The following is a 17058-nucleotide window of genomic DNA, read 5'->3' on the forward strand; positions in this document are numbered from 1 at the left end:
GCATTCTATGAAACTTTTCATAAGCTGAAATGGTGTAAAGCAAAGAACCATTAATTTATATGGGAAAAATTTTCGTAAAAGCAAAAATCCTCTTTGTAATGAGAAAACAGGTTACTAATGTAGGTCTTTTGTAAAAGACCTACATAAAGCAAACATCCATAAAGCGGGGGACACCTGTATTCTGCCATCATATTTGACCTACCAAAATGAATCACCTCACACTTATCTGGGTTGAACTCCCATCTGCCACTTCTCAGCTCAGTTTTGCATCGTATCGATGTCCCGTTGTAACCTCTGACAGCCCTCCACACTATCACGAACAGAAGAGGTCTCAGAACAGATCTGTGACAGGTCACCGACCTCCATAGAAACATCGAAACATAGAAAATAGGTGCAGGAGTAGGCCATTCGGCCCTTCGAGCCTGCACCGCCATTCAGTATGATCATGGCTGATCATCCAACTCAGAACCCTGTACCTGCTTTCTCTCCATACCGCCTGATCCCTTTAGCCACAAGGGCCATATCTAACTCCCTTTTAAATATAGCCAATGAACCGGCCTCAACTGTTTCCTGTGGCAGAGAATTCCACAGATTTACCACTCTCTGTGTGAAGAAGTTTTTCCTCATCTTGGTCCTAAAAGGCTTCCCCTTTATCCTTAAACTGTGACCCCTCGTTCTGGACTTCCCCAACATTGGAAGCAATCTTCCTGCATCTAGCCTGTCCAATCCTTTTAGAATTCTATACATTTCAATAAGATCCCCCCTCAACCTTCTAAATTCTAGTGAGTATAAGCCTAGTCGATCCAGTCTTTCTTCATATGAAAGTCCTGCCATCCCAGGAATCAATCTAGTGAACCTTTTTTGTACTCCCTCTATGGCAAGAATGTCTTTCCTCAGATTAGGGGACCAAAACTACACACAGTACTCACCAAGTGCGGTCTCACCAAGGCCTTGTACAACTGCAGTAGAACCTCCCTGCTCCTGTACTCAAATCCTTTTGCTATGAATGCCAACATACCATTTGCCTTTTTCACTGCCTGCTGTACCTGCATCCCCACCTTCAATGACTGGTGTACAATGACACCCAGGTCTCATTGCACCTCCCCTTTTCCTAATCGGCCACCGTTCAGATAATAATCTGTTTTCCTGTTCTTGCAACCAAAGTGGATAACCTCACATTTATCCTCATTAAATTGCATCTGCCATGAATTTGCCCACTCACCTAACCTATCCAAGTCACCCTGCATCCTCCTCACAGCTGACACCGCCGCCCAGCTTTGTGTTATCCGCAAACTTGGAGATGCTGCCTTTAATTCCCTCGTCTAAATCATTAATATATATTGTAAACAACTGGGGTCCCAGCACTGAGCCTTGCGGTACCCCACTAGTCACTGCCTGCCATTCTGAAAAGGTCCCGTTTACTCCCACTCTTTGCTTCCTGTCTGCCAACCAATTCTCTATCCACATCAATACCATACCCCCAATACGGTGTGCTTTAAGTTTGCACACTAATCTCCTGTGTGGGACCTTGTCAAAAGCCTTTTGAAAATCTAAATATACCACATCCACTGGCACTCTCCTATCCACTCTACTAGTTACATCTTCAAAAAATTCTATAAGATTTGTCAGACATGATTTTCCTTTCACAAATCCATGCTGACTTTGTCCAATGATTTCACCTCTTTCCAAATGTGCTGTTATCACATCTTTGATAACTGACTCTAGCATTTTCCCCACCACCGATGTCAGACTAACCGGTCTATAATTCCCCGGTTTCTCTCTCCCTCCTTTTTTAAAAAGTGGGGTTACATTAGCCAGCCTCCAATCCTCAGGAACTAATCCAGAATCTAAGGAGTTTTGAAAAATTATCACTAATGCATTCACTATTTCTTGGGCTACTTCCGTAAGCACTCTGGGATGCAGACCATCTGGCCCTGGGGATTTATCTGCCTTTAATCCCTTCAATTTACCTAACACCACTTCCCTACTAACATGTATTTCCCTCCATCTCACTAGACCCTTGGTCCCCTACTATTTCCGGAAGATTATTTATGTCCTCCTTAGTGAAGTCAGAACCAAAGTAGTTATTCAATTGGTCTGCCATGTCTTTGTTCCCTGTGATCAATTCACCTGTTTCTGACTGTAAGGGACCTTCATTTGTCTTGACCAATCTTTTTCTTTTCACATATCTATAAAAGTTTTTACAGTCAGTTTTTATGTTCCCTGCCAGCTTTTTCTCATAATCTTTTTTCCCTTTCCTAATTAAGCCCTTTGTCCTCCTCTGCTGGTCTCTGAATTTCTCCCAGTCCTCAGGTGTGCCGCTTTTTTTTTGCTAATTTATATGTTTCTTCTTTGGACTTGATACTATCCCTAATTTCCCTTGTCAGCCACGGGTGCACTACCTCCCTGGTTTATTCTTTTGCCAAACTGGGATGAACAATTGTTGTAGTTTATCCATGCGATCTTTAAATACTTGCCATTGCATATCCACTGTCAACCCTTTAAGTTTCATTTGCCAGTCTATCTTAGCTAATTCACGTCTCATACCTTCAAAGTTACCCTTCTTTAAGTTCAGAACCTTTGTTTCTGAATTAACTATGTCACTCTCATCTTAATGAAGAATTCCACCATATTATGATCACTCTTACCCAACGGGCCTCGCACGACAAGATTGCTAACTAACCCTTCCTCATTGCTCAATACCCAATCTAGAATGGCCTGCTGTCTAGTTGGTTCCTCGACATGTTGGTTCAGAAAACCATCCCGCATTCATTCCAAGAAATCCTCTTCCTCAGCACCCTTACCAATTTGGTTCACCCAATCTATATGTAGATTGAAGTCACCCATTATAACTACTGTTCCTTTATTGCATGCATTTCTAATTTCCTGTTTAATGCCATCCCCAACCTCACTCCTACTGTTAGATGGCCTGTACACAACTCCCACCGGCGTTTTCTGCCCCAGTGTTATGCAGCTCTACCCATATCGATTCCACATCCTCCAGGCTAATGTCCTTCCTTTCTATTGTGTTAATCTCCTCTCTAACCAGCAATGCTACCCCACCTCCTTTTCTTTCCTGTCTATCCTTCCTGAGTATTGAATATCCCTGGATGTTGAGCTCCCATCCTTGGTCACCCTGGAGCCATGTCTCTGTGATCCCAACTATATCATATTCATTAATAACTATCTGCACATTCAGTTCATCCATCTTATTACGAATGCACCTCGCATTGACACACAAAGCCTTCAGGCTTGTTTTAACAACACTCTTAGCCCTTATACAATTACGTTGAAAAGTTGCCCTTTTTGCTTTTTGCCCTGGATTTGCCTGCATGCCACTTTTACTTTTCACCTTACTACTTTTTGCTTCTACCCTCATTTTACACCCCTCTGTCTCTCTGCACTTGTTTCCATCCCCCTGCCACATTAGTTTAAATCCTCCTGAACAGCAGTAGCAAACGCTCCCCCTGGGACATTGGTTCCAGTCCAGCCCAGGTATAAACCGTCCTGTTTATACCAGTTCCACCTCTCCCAGAACTGGTTCCAATGCCCCAGAAATTTGAATCCCTGCCCCTTGCACCATTTTTCAAGCCATGTATTCATCTGAAATATCCTCCTATTTCTACTCTGACTAGCACGTGGCACTGGTAGTAATCCAGAGATTATTACCTTTGTGGTTCTACTTTTTAGTTTATCTCCTAACTCCCTAAATTCACCTTGTATGACCTCATCCCATTTTCTACCTATATCGTTGGTACCTATGTGCACCACGACCACTGGCTGTTCACCCTCCCACTCCAGAATGTCCTGCAGCCGCTCAGAGACATCCTTGACCCTTGCACCAAGGAGGAACATACCATCCTGGAGTCTCGTTTGCAGCCGCAGAAACGCCTATCTATTCCCCTTACGATCGAATCCCCTATCACAAGAGCTCTCCCACTCCCTTTCCTTCCCTCCTGTGCCGCAGAGCCACCCATGGTGCAATGAACTCGGCTGCTGCTGCCTTCCCCTGATGAGACATCTCCCCCAACAGTATCCAAAATAGTATATCTGTTTAGGAGGGAGATGACCTCAGGAGACTCTTGCACTACCTGCCTACTGCTACGCTGTCTAGTGGCCATCCCTTCCCTTTCTGCCTGTGTAGCCTTTACCTGCGGTGTGGCCAACTCACTAAACGTGCTATTCACGACTTTCTCAGCATGCTGAATATGACCCGTCTACAACCACTCTTTGTCTTCTGTGGGCAAGCCAGTTCTGGATCTACAAAGCAAGGTCCCTTTTGATCCCATGCCTCCTTAATTTCTCAATAAGCCTTGCATGTGGTACCTTATCAAAAGCCTTGTTGAAAATCCATTTACACTACATGTACGGCTCTACCTTCATCAATGTGTTTAATCAAAAAATTCAATCAGGCTAGTAAGGCACGACCTGCCTTTGACAAAGTCATGCTGACTATTCCTAATCATATTATGCCTCTCCAAATGTTCATAAATCCTGCCTCTCAGGATCTTCTCCATCAACTTACCAACCACTGAAGTAAGACTCAATGGTCTATAATTTCCTGGGCTATCCCTATTCCCTTTCTTAAATAAGGGAACAACATCCACAACCATCCAATCTTCCGGAACCTCTCCCATCCTCATTGATGATGCAAAGATTATCGCCAGAGGCTCAGCAGTCACCTCCCTCACTTCCCACAGTAGCCTGGGGGTACATCCCCTCCGGTCCCGGTGACTTATCCAACTTGATGCCTGAAATGTCAACTAATTACACAGGCAACCAAGTTTTTTGAAACTGTTGCTTCCTCAGCATTTTTATTTTTGTTTATGATAAACCTCATGAAGCTAAACACATATAATTTCAGACTATGTGTATCATGTAGGAATTTGGAGTAACAATATAATGCATTTAATTACATAACGGTGCTGACACTTTGCAATAGTTCAACTAAGCTAAAGAAGTTTTATTGATGATTTTCATGCATGCTCAGTGTTCTCGCTTAAGTGTCCAACAATAATCAGCCAGCATTGATGCACTTCAATTTCCCTGATACCATTTCTCCATGACCACAATGTTCTGGTGAAACCTCTCACCGTGCTTGTCACTGACAACACCAAGATTTGCAGGGAACAAGTCCAAATGGGAATGCAGAAAATGAATCTTTAGTGACATGTTATACTTAATGGTTTTGTATGCTTGAAACATGTTGTCAATCAGCTGCACGTAGTCTGGTGTCCTGTAGTTGCTAAGAAAAATTTCAACAACATCCCTGAATGCTTTCCATGCGGTTTTCTTTTTTGCTGTCCCGCTAGAAGTTTTTTGAATTGCCTGTCACTGATAACCTGTTTTTTTTTACAATATTTTTATTCAGAAGAAAAAAAAACATTTACAGAGTGCAACACATAGATACATCTCAACATAATTTCTGTACATTCATATATTGTAAAAAAAAATTGATCAAAATGTTATAGCATAAGACATAAAGGTATACCACTCTGGAATCAAAAATTTAAAGATAGGTCATACATCATAAAAGAAATTTTTTATATAAAAAAAGTCAACCCCCTACCAACTACCAAAGAAAAAAGCTGATGGATGATGATGGATAATTAGGAAAAAAAAACATATTCACTTAAGAAGAGAAGATAAAAATACCTAAAAGTCTGTGCACTGTTAAACTTTATAAATTGGAAAAGTAATTTAGGAAAGGTCCCCAGATATCATAAAAAGATTGTTTCGAATTTAAGACTGAGCAGCGAATCTTTTCTAAATTTAAATAAGACATACAATTATGTAGCCATTGAAGATGTGTAGGAGGGGTAGACTCCTTCCATTTAAGCAAGATTGCTCTCCTTGCTAAAAGAGAGGTAAAAACTAAAACCTGTAGTTTAGGAGTATTTAAAGTTATATCTTCATTTGCAATAATACCAAGCAAGGCAGTAAGGGGATTTGGGTCAAATTGGACCCTAAAAAGTTGTGAGAAGGTATGGAATACTTCCCGCCAAAACTTTTCAATTTTAGGGCAAAACCAAAACATATGAATTAAAGAGGCATCAGCAGAGTTGCATTTATTACAAAGTGGAGAAACATTCAGATAAAAACTGGACAGTTTCTGTTTAGAAATTTAAGTTCTATGAACCATTTTAAATTATAGAAGAGAATGACGAGCACAGAAAGATGATTTATTAACCCGTTTATGAATTTTATTCCATCTATCATCAGAAATCTGACAATTTAGGTCATCCTCCCAAGCTTTTTTTATTTTATCTAAAAAGTCTTGTCTAGAATCAGTCAACAAGTTATAGATACTGGTAATAGAACCATTAACAAAAGGTTTTAAATTTAAAAGATCGTCCAGTAAATTTTTATCAGGACCTATAGGAAAAGTAGTTAATTGGAAATGTAAGAAATCTCTAATTTGAAGGTATCTGTAAAAATGTGTTTTTGGGAGTGCAAATTTAGTTGACATTCGGTCAAATGAAGCAAGGGATCTTGAGATAAACAGGTCCCAAAAATACTTAATACCTAATTCATCCCAATCCTTAAAGACTTTATCAGTCATGGAAGGGATAAAAAAAAATTAAGGAGAATGGGAGATGATAATGAAAAATTCGCTAAACCAAAAAATTTCCTAAATTGAGACCAAATCCTTAAAGTTTGCTTAACAATTATGTTATCTGTTATTTTATTTGCTGAAAAAGAGGAGTTCGGTTCTTTCTTTAATTTCCCAGTTTAGTTTTTTTTTCAGGATATAAGCTGAACCTACATAAAAGTGAGCTATTTCCTTTAAATGACCTAATATCATCAAATGCCAAATTTCTGTTCCAAGTTGTTACAAGTCAATTTACATATTTAGGTGTAACAGTTACTAAAACCTCCAAGAATTTATTTAAAGAAAACTTAAACCCCTTATTGAAGTATGTAAAAAAGACGCTTTCTAAATGGTCTCCTCTTTCTTTATCCCTAATTAACCGAATTAATTCGATTAAAATGATTCTTCCTAAATTTTTATATCTTTTTCCAGGCCTTACCTATTTTTATTCTTAAGACCTACTTTGATTCTTTAGATTCAATTTTAACATCTTATATTTGGAATAATAAACAAGCTCGTTTAAGTAAAGTTTACCTACAAAGAAATAAAGAGATGGGTGGATTGGCCCTACCCAATTTTAGGTTTTACTATTGAGCTGCCAATATAAGGAATATTACTTTCTGGTCCTATTATATTTATCGTAAAGATTGCCCATCATGGGTCTTCTTAGAAGTTAATTCTGTAAAAAATTCCTCTATTGTCTCTCTTCTTGGATCATACTGATAACCTGTTTGATTTTTTTTAACCAACAAAAATGCCTTCCTTAATCTTGGCATCAGTTCTGACTTGAATTATGAGATAATTGAAATAACAAATAAAGGAAATTTCAAAAGAATGGTGCATGATAGGGACATTTTTTTTCATGATCAGAAGTCCAAATTCTATAAAATACACTCAGAAGTATTCAGGAAGCAAGATCTTTGTTGCCCAGTGTTATTCATCTCCACAGATGCTGTCTGAGCTGATGAGTTCCTCCAGCACTGTGTGTGCGTGCATTGCTCAAGATTTCCAGCATCTGCAGAATCTTTTGTGTTTATAAGTAGGATTAGGCTGTTCAGACATTGAGCATGCTCCATTTGCATTCCTCAAGTTTATTTTCCTGCCCTTCACCCAAAATCATCAATTCTCTGATCTGAAAATATCCATCTCAAAAAGAAAATTATGTATCTTGGTCTTAAGTGAAACGGAGACATCTCTTTCTCCCTTATTAGGGAGGTATGTTGAATACTGGGTGAACAATGAAGTCTTTGCAGTAATGCAAGTCTGTGTCTTTACTGTGGCTTTGCTCACACTTGAGTGATTGGTGGCAGGTGCCGATGCTTTTTTTTTGCCGGTGAGGGGAGGGGGGATTGTTGCTTGCTGCCGCTTATGCACGGGAGGGAGGGGAGCTGGGGGGGATCTTTGGGGTTCTAATATTTAACTGTTCATTCTTTGGGGCACTCCTCTGTTTTCGTGGATGGTTGCTTGGTTGCAAAAAAAAAGCATTTCAGGATGTATATTATATACATTTCCCTGACACGAAATGTACCTTTGAAACCTTTGAAGTAGACGCAAAGGCTCTGCCAAAAAATCCTCTGTTTCATAGACTCTCAACCATCTGAGAAAGAACCTACTTCCTCATCTCAGTCACCATTTCTTTAGTTCTGGATTCTCCCATTTGAGGAAACACCCTCTCAGTAATAACACTGCCTGAGTCCCCTAAAAATCATGTTTCAATAAGAGTGCCTCATTCTTCTAGACTCCAGCTTAGAAGCTGTTAAACTTTCCTTCCCAGATGGACCCTCCATAGATTCATTGAATCTGAATTGTACAGCTCAGAAGTTGACCCACCTCATCTGTACTGACTGTAATGGCTATTGATACCAATCTCTTTTGCTTGCGATAGTCCCTCATCCTTCTATGCCGTTCCTATCTAAGTACCTGTCCAAATATCTTTTAAATGCAGCATTGGCCTCTACCACTTCCTCTGACAGTTCTTTCCAGATAACCACCACGATATGAAATGCTATCATAGGAAAATCATCATCAGCAACCCACTGCCCAATTCATGTTCTCTTCTGCCATTAGGAGAAGGTACAGGAGCCTTGGGACTTGAACCACCAGGTTCAGGAACAGTTACTACCCTTCAACCATCAGGCTCTTGAATAGAAGGGGATAACTACATTCACCCTATCATTGAAGTGACAACCAATTACCTCAGTTTCAAGGACTCTCTAACTCATGTTCTTGTTATTTATTGTTATCTATTTATATTTGCATCTACACAGTTTGTTGACTTTTGCACTCTGGTTGATCTTTCATTGATCCTGTTATAGTTACTATTCTAAAAATTTACTGAGTGTGCCTGCAGGAAAATGAATCTATGGGTTGTATATAGTGACATGTATTACTTTGATAATAAAATTGACTTTGAACTCTGAGCTTTATGTATGGGGAAAACCTATGACCTCGAAATTCATTTGCATTTCCCTATTCTCACCTTAAATCTGTGCCCTCTAGTTCTAGACTCCCATGTCACTGGAAAAAGTTCAAAGGAATATTTTGTTCTGTAGTTTCTTCCCAAATGAACTTCATATTCTATATCCCCTTTCCATTTTCTAACTTTTTACCCACTCATCTAACTTATCAATACAGTCTATGAACTATATTCTTCTCTCAACTTCCATTTATTTTTGTAGTATTTGCAAACTTGGTTTCTGCACATAACATGCTGAAACAGTTATGGTTTCATAAGTGATTCTGTGTGGTACCCCTTAGGTCACAGGTTGGCAAGCTGAAAAAGGCCCCCTTATCGCTGCTCACTACTTCCCACTGATAGTCAGAATGTTTCCTCCAATAATTTGGGCTTTTATTTCATGACTTACGAAGGACACTTACTGAATGCATTCTGGAAGTTCAAAAACAATACATTTGCTGGTTTTTTTCTCTATTTTGGTCAAAACTTCTGAAAGAAAATAACTCAAAAACTTAAAAATATATTTGTTAGATACAAACACAAGAATGCTGATGCTGAAAATGCAAAGTGACACACACAAAATTCTGTCTGGCCTGCTGAGTTGCTCCAGCATTCAGTGTGTGTGTTGTTAGACACAATTTCCTCTTAATGAAGCTGACTGCTTTCCATTTATTTATTTGTTGAGATATAGTGTGGAGTAGGCCTTTCTGGCCATACTGCCCAGCAAACCCCAATTTAACTCTAACCTAATCACCGGACAATTTACATTGACCAGTTAACCTACTAACCGGTACGGCTTCGGATTGTGGAAGGAAATCGGAGCACCCAGAGGAAACCCACTTGGTTACAGGGAGAATGTACAAATTCCTTACAGGCAATGGTGGGATTAGAACTGGGGTCACTGGCATTGTAAAGTGTCATACTAACCGCTGTGCTGCCGTGCCACGATTAACTTTTAACAAAAGTTTTCCTATAGTTGGGTTTCCTCAGCTCTCCATGCTCAATCCTGATACAGGGTTTCAAACCAAAACATCAACAGTTCCTTCCCCCATCCTGCACAGACGCTGCTCGATCTGCTGTGTTCTTCCAGCAGGTTGTTTGTAGCTGCTATTACTTCCTTAACAATTGGTTCTAATATTCCTCATGGCACAATAGCGAGGTGGTTAGCACAGTTGCTTTACTCTGCAAGGAGTTTGTGTGTTCTCCCTGTGGCCGCATGGGTTTCCCTAGGGCAGGGGTCAGCAACCTTTACCACTGAAAGAGCCACTTGGACCCGTTTCCCACAGAAAAGAAAACACTGGGAGCCGCAAAACCCGTTTGACATTTAAAATGAAATAACACTGCATACAACGTTTTTTTTGCCTTTATGCTATGTATAAACAAACTATAATGTGTTGCATTTATGAAATTGATGAACTCCTGCAGAGAAAACGAAATTACATTTCTGCATGCAACAAAAACATTTTGAACTCCGAAAAAAAGACGTTGGGTTGAAAGTTACTTTTAAGTAAAATACTCAATGTCTATTTGAGTCCTTCTTGTATTTATGAAAAACGCCGAACTTAAATTTTCCGCCAGCAGCAAACCAAAAATAACATCAGCCAGCTGTCAGCCTGAAAAATAAAAGGACTATTTCACTGAACAATGAAAAAATATGAATATACATAAAATAATAGGCAATTAAAATATTTATCATACTTGGTTAATGGGATTTCTGCTCCTGGACCTCAGCGCACAGCGTCTGCACATCAGGGCTGTATGACGTCACCTTCATCTTTACACAGGATCGCAAGCTGTCATCTGTGAGGCGTGCGCGATGTTTGTTTTTAATAAAGTTCATGTTGGAGAACACCTGCTCACATACATATGTGGATCCAAAGATCGACAGGACTCCAAGCGCATACTTTTTCATGTTTACATAAATGTCGGGCACAGCATTCCATGTTTCAAACACAAGTTTGTCCGGATTTGGAAGGTTTTCAATATCACTCCATTTGTGATTCTGAGCAAGAACGGCCTTCTGACGGGCAACATCTTCAAGGTCTGCTGTCAAGCGTCTAAACTTGGACACCCATATGTCTTTGTCGGCTATGTCGGCCAGTTCCATCTCAAGATCAGGTTGACTCACACCTGCCAATGCAGTCGTATTCAGTAGGGAAGGATCGATGCTTAAGGGAGTGACCGGGAAGGATAATGTGTTTTTTTCCTCTCTGAACTCACAGAAGCGTTTCCCAAACGATGTTTGCATTGCGATGATTGCAGAATGTAAATACTCCGAAATTATCATGTCGTGACCTTGTTTGAACTCTCTCAAATTGGGGAAGTGAGACAAAGTGCCTTTCTGTAAATCTCTGGCAAGCACTGTCAACTTGCGCTCGAATGCCAAGACATCCTCCAACATGTGCAGGGCTGTGCGTCCTTTCCCCTGAAGAGCTGTGTTCAGCGTGTTCAGGTGCGCTGTCATGTCTACCATGAAGTGTAGCTTTTCCAGCCACTCTGGCTGTTCCAGCTCAGGAAAGGTGAGCCCTTTGCTGCCCAGGAAAGTTTTCACTTCTTCCAGACACGTGACAAAGCGTTTCAGCACCTCCCCTTTGGACAGCCACCGGACTTTGTTGTGCAGCAGGAGATCAGAATATGCGCTTTCCATCTCGTCCAGTAACAAACGGAATTGACGGTGATTTAAACTTTTTGCCATTATTTTATTGACAATCTGAATGACAACATCCATTACTTCTGTGCATTCCGGAGGAAATGTTTGAGCGCACAGTGCCTCTTGGTGCAAGATGCAGTGAAAAGTCAGCAGCTTTCTGTCCAGCGACTTCTGCAGTAAAGCCACAAATCCCTTGTGCGTTCCCGTCATATTCGGAGCCCCATCAGTAGCTACTGACACCAGATGGGTGGTCTTTATTCCTTTGGCTCTTAAACAATTCAAGACAGCCTCACAGATGTCCTCCCCCCGTGTTTGGTCTTTTAGAGGTATCAACTCAATCAGTTCTTCCTGTGGCCCGGCAGAGTTTACATACCGGCAGAACAACGCTATTTGTTCAATATCACCTTTGTCTTTAGACTCGTCACAGGCAATCGAGTAGGCCACAGCTGAATTGATGTCTTTAATTTGCTGTCTTGTGATGTCTTCTGCCATTTTTATGGTTCTGTCTTTGACAGTCTTTGCAGAGAGGGGCATATCCCTGATTTTCTGCACAATTTCACTCTTGTTTTTAAAGTCCGTGAATAGATGTTCTGAAATCTTAATGAAAGATTCTTTTATATATTCACCATCTGTAAACTGCTTCCCGTGCCTGACTATTTCCTGAGCGGCAATATAACTGGCGTATGTCGTTGATTTTCCAGACTTCATCCATTTCTGGAAATGATTTTTGCTCAGATCAACCTTCCGCATCAGTTCCGAAACGGCTTTTTTTCTCTCATCTCCATCCGGATATTTTTGAGCAAAGGCTGCGTGTTTACTCTGGAAATGCCTTGCGACATTTGACTTTTTGTTGTTTGCTAGTTTCTCATTGCATATTAAGCATACCGGTAAACCAGTCTCGTCAACAGTGAAAGCAAATGAATCTGTCCACGTATCATTAAACGTTCTGTTTTCTTCAGTCACTTTTCTTTTTTTAGAATTCTCCATAGTTGGCTTACCTTGGATCGAAAAATTAAAGAAATCGCGCACTGGCGGGTGTCAGGTATTGGCAGTGGTGACGTATATTAATAGCGATAAAAACACGTTGCAGCGGTGTGCTCACGCAGTCAGTAAACTGCAGTCGAATAACTTTATTCGAACTAAACAGCCTTGCTTTTAAGCCTCCCTCAACCCAGCCCCCATGGACGCAGATGCTGCAAAAGACACGTACTCACAAACCCCCGTAGGCAATCTCCCTTAGCCGGAATGCTGGCTAATTGAGAGCCGTTTCGGATGTGTCAGGAAATGTGTCGCCACACTTACATTGTACAAGATCACCATAATCTTCAAATTTAGAATTACATTTCAAAAGCTAACAAACTAACATAAAATACATTTTAATTAAATACTGACCAATTATTTCCCAAAGCCACAGGGAGCCGCAGCACAGAGGTGAAAGAGCCACAAATGGCTCGGGAGCTGCAGGTTGCCGACCCCCGCCCTAGGGGCTCCGGTTCCCTCCCACTTTCCAAAGACGTACAGTTAAGATTAGTGAGTTGCAGAAAGCATGTTAGCACCAGATGCATGCCCACACTTGTGGGCCTGCCCCCAGCACAATCCTCGGTCGTTGACACAAAACAAGGCAGTTCAATGTTTGCTTTGATGTACGTGTGACAAAGAAAGTTAATCTTTAATCATAAGACATAGAAACAGAATAAGGTCATTCAGCCCATCGAGTCTTTTCCACCATTTCATCATGGCTAATCCGTTTCCACTCAACCCCATTCTCCTGCCTTCTCCCTATATTCTTTCATGCCCTGACTAATCAAGGACCTATCAACCTCTGCCTTAAGTCCACCCAAATTAACCTTTAGGGAATCCAAGTCCCTTTTTGCACCTCTGATTTTTGAATTTTGTCCATCTGCATACCGTCTGCCTTCTCTTTACCCATTCTCCTAATCTGTCTAAGTCCTTCTGTAGTCTCTGCTTCCTCAACACTATCTGCCCCTCCACCTATTTTTGTGTTGTTTTCAAACTTGGCCACAAAGCCATCAATTGTGTCATCCAAATCATTGACAAATAACATAAAAAGAATGGGGTCCCAACACAGACCCCAGTGGAGCACCACTGGTCACCGGCAGCCAACCGGAAAAAGTTCCCTTTATTCCCAGTCTTTATCTCCTGCCAATCAGCCACTGCCCTATCCAAGCTAGAATCTTTCCTATAATACTGTGGGCTCTTGTTTAACAGCCTCGTTGGCAGCTTGTCAAAGGCTTTTTTAAAGTCCAAGTAAACAACATCCATTGACTTTTTATCTATCTTGCTTGTTATTTCTTCAAAGAATTCCAACATGTTTGTCAGGCAATAATTTCCCTTATGCTGACTACAGCCTACTTTATGACGTGCCACTGAGTACCTTGTTATGTTTGTTCTTATTAAAGACAAACAGCATGGTTAAAAATGTAGCACATTTATTAGAAGTCATGGCTTTGAACATCTTTGTGACTTTGAAGATTTCCATTCCTTTTTAAAATGGGAAACAGCATTGTAGAAATACTGCACAGAGAAGGGCCCTTTACCAACCAATGACACAGATCCTACATCCTCCCGATGTTCTGTCAGCTCCCACCGCAATCTACCATGTACCCATACACTAGGGGTATGGCTGTGTGTGTTTCCTCCCACTGCCCAAAGACATGCGGGTTGTTGGGTTAACTGGCCAGGGGAAGTCTAAGTTAGGCAGTTAACCCATCGACCCGCATATCTTTGGACAGTGGAAGGAAACACGCACAACCATATGGAGAACGTGCAGACTCCACAGAGAAAGCAGCAGAGGTCAGGATCAAACCCAGGCCTCTGGTGCTGCATCGGTGAGTAATTTGTCAAATCTGATTTCTGGTGCCTGCTGCAGGTTGGGATGCTATTCACACTGATTTTGGGCTTTATCTTCCTTCAGAGCAGTGAATCAGTGACCCTCGATCTGTTGACTTACTCTGACCTGGAGCTGCTAAGAAACCGCAAAACAGGAGTTGGAATGAGGCAAGTGCCACCACCAAAATCGGGGACACTCAGCTGTAAACGCTACCTTATCCTCATCTACTCCGTGGAGTTTGACAGGTAGGTTAGAAGAACCTCAGAAGAACTTTACATTCAAGTTGCATGCCGCCTTCAGTTGACTGAAACCAACTGATTAAAATATGTTCACAGGTTATGGGGAGACCTGTGAAAATCTCCAAAATCACTCCAGACTAAACCTTCCCCCTCACCTGATCTCATATATCACCTTCCAGCTATCCTCCTTCCCCTCCCTCACCATCTTATTCTGCTTCTTCTCTCTTTCCTGCCCTGATAAAGGGCCTTGGCCGAGATGTTGACTGTTTATTCTTCTCCATAGATGCTGCCTAATTTGAGTTCCTGCAGCACTTTGTGTGTTGCAGGCATATTATGTGTCTTTGTCATCTTCTTTGGCCCTTGGCATCCAGTGGAGCATAGGCCATTGATGACCTCCGGTCTCCATCGTCTTCTGAACTCGATGGGATGGTTGGAGTTCATCAATGTTTCCGTAAGCCATTGTATCCACTGTACAGGGGATTGGCCTACACAGCTTCACTTGAGCCCTCTTGGCTGGCCTGCCCGTTTCCACCTCTCCCAATTGGGATGTAGGGCTGAACTTGAAGGCAATTATTATGTGTGCACAAGTTAACAGACTTGAAAAATGCAACATGACCTGGATTTTGTATGTGTTGCGTAAAGATTAAAGATTAGCTTTATTTGTCACGTACACATCAAAACATACAGTAAACTGTGTTGTTTTGCATCAACGACCAACACAGTCCGAGGATGTGTAGGGGGCAGTCCGCAAGTATCACCATGCTTCTGGCACCAAAGTAGCACGCCCATAAGTCACGATCCTAATCCTAACAGTACATTTTTAGAATGTGGGAGGAAACTGGAGCACCCGGAGGAAACCCATGTGGTGATGGGGGGAAGTAGAAACTCCTTATAGACAGTGGCAACTATCGAGCCCTCATCAGTAATTGGCGACGCTAACCACTATGTTTGCCATATCAATATATCCTTAATTACGTCAAGTCACAGTTAAATTATTTGTCAAAAGCAGTTGTAAAAGTATCTGATACTTCATAACAGGGGTTCCTAACAATACCATTAAGCATTGAACTGTTACTCTGCCTATTCTCATTGACCCAGCATCTGGACCATAGCCCTCCACCCCCTCTCATCAATGTAGACAATAGACAATAGACAATAGGTGCAGAAGTAGACCATTCGGCCCCTCGAGTCTGCACCGCCATTCTGAGATCATGGCTGATCATTCACTATCAATACCCAGTCCCTGCCTTGTCCCCATATCCCTTGATTCCCCTATCCATCAGATATCTATCTAGCTCCTTCTTGAAAGCATCCAGAGAATTGGCCTCCACCGTCTTCCGAGGTAGTGCATTCCACACCTAAACAACTCGCTGGGAGAAGAAGCTCTTCCTCAACTCTGTTTTAATAACTGACCTCTTATTCTCAATCCATGCCCTCTGGTACTGGACTCTCCCAACATCTGGAACATATTTCCTGCCTCAATCCTATCAAATCCTTTAATTATCTTAAACGTTTCAATCAGATCACCTCTCAATCTCCTCAATTCCAGCGTGTACAAGCCCAATCTCTCCAATCTCTCTGCGTAAGACAGCCCTGCCATCCCAGGAATCAACCTAGTGAATCTACGCTGCACTTCCTCAACTGCCAGAATGTCCTTCCTTAAACCTGGAGACCAAAACTGTACACAATATTCCAGGTGTGGTCTCACCAGGGCCCTGTACAAATGCAAAAGGACATTCTTGCTGTTGTATTCAATTCCCCTTGTAACAAAGGCCAACATTCCATTTGCCCTCTTCACTGCCTGTTGCACTTGCTCATTCACCTTCATTGACTGGTGAACTAGGACTCCTAGGTCCCTTTGCATTTCTCCCTTACCTAACTCTACACCGTTCAGACAATACTCTGCCCTCTTGTTCCTGCTTCCAAAGTGGATAACTTCACATTTATTCACATTGAATGACATCTGCCAAGTATCTGCCCACTCACCCAGCCTATCCAAGTCTCCCTGTATTCTCCTAACTTCCTCTTCGCATGTCACACTGCCACCCAGTTTAGTATCGTCAGCAAACTTGCTGATATAGTTTTCAATGCCCTCATCTAAATCATTGACATAAATCGTAAAGAGCTGTGGTCCCAATACAGAGCCCTGTGGTACCCCACTAGTCACCTCCAGCCAGTCCGAGAAACACCCATTCACTGCTACCCTTTGCTTTCTATCTGCCAACCAGTTTTCTATCCATGTTGAAACCCTGCCCCCAATGCCATGAGCTC

General features: G+C 41.6%; 1 protein-coding gene across 3 annotated transcripts in view; it reads left to right on the forward strand.

Annotated features, from left to right (window-relative positions):
- ccdc61 (coiled-coil domain containing 61) overlaps positions 1-17058 on the forward strand; it is a 96029-nt gene that overhangs the window by 21114 nt on the left and 57857 nt on the right. For all 3 annotated transcript variants that reach the window (XM_059985167.1, XM_059985168.1, XM_059985169.1), the window contains one exon: positions 14633-14793. In XM_059985167.1, coding sequence (XP_059841150.1) covers positions 14633-14793 — 161 coding nt within the window. The remainder of the gene's footprint in view (positions 1-14632; positions 14794-17058) is intronic.

Source organism: Hypanus sabinus, chromosome 11 (assembly GCF_030144855.1).
Source record: "Hypanus sabinus isolate sHypSab1 chromosome 11, sHypSab1.hap1, whole genome shotgun sequence".
Taxonomy (NCBI): Eukaryota; Metazoa; Chordata; class Chondrichthyes; order Myliobatiformes; family Dasyatidae; genus Hypanus; species Hypanus sabinus.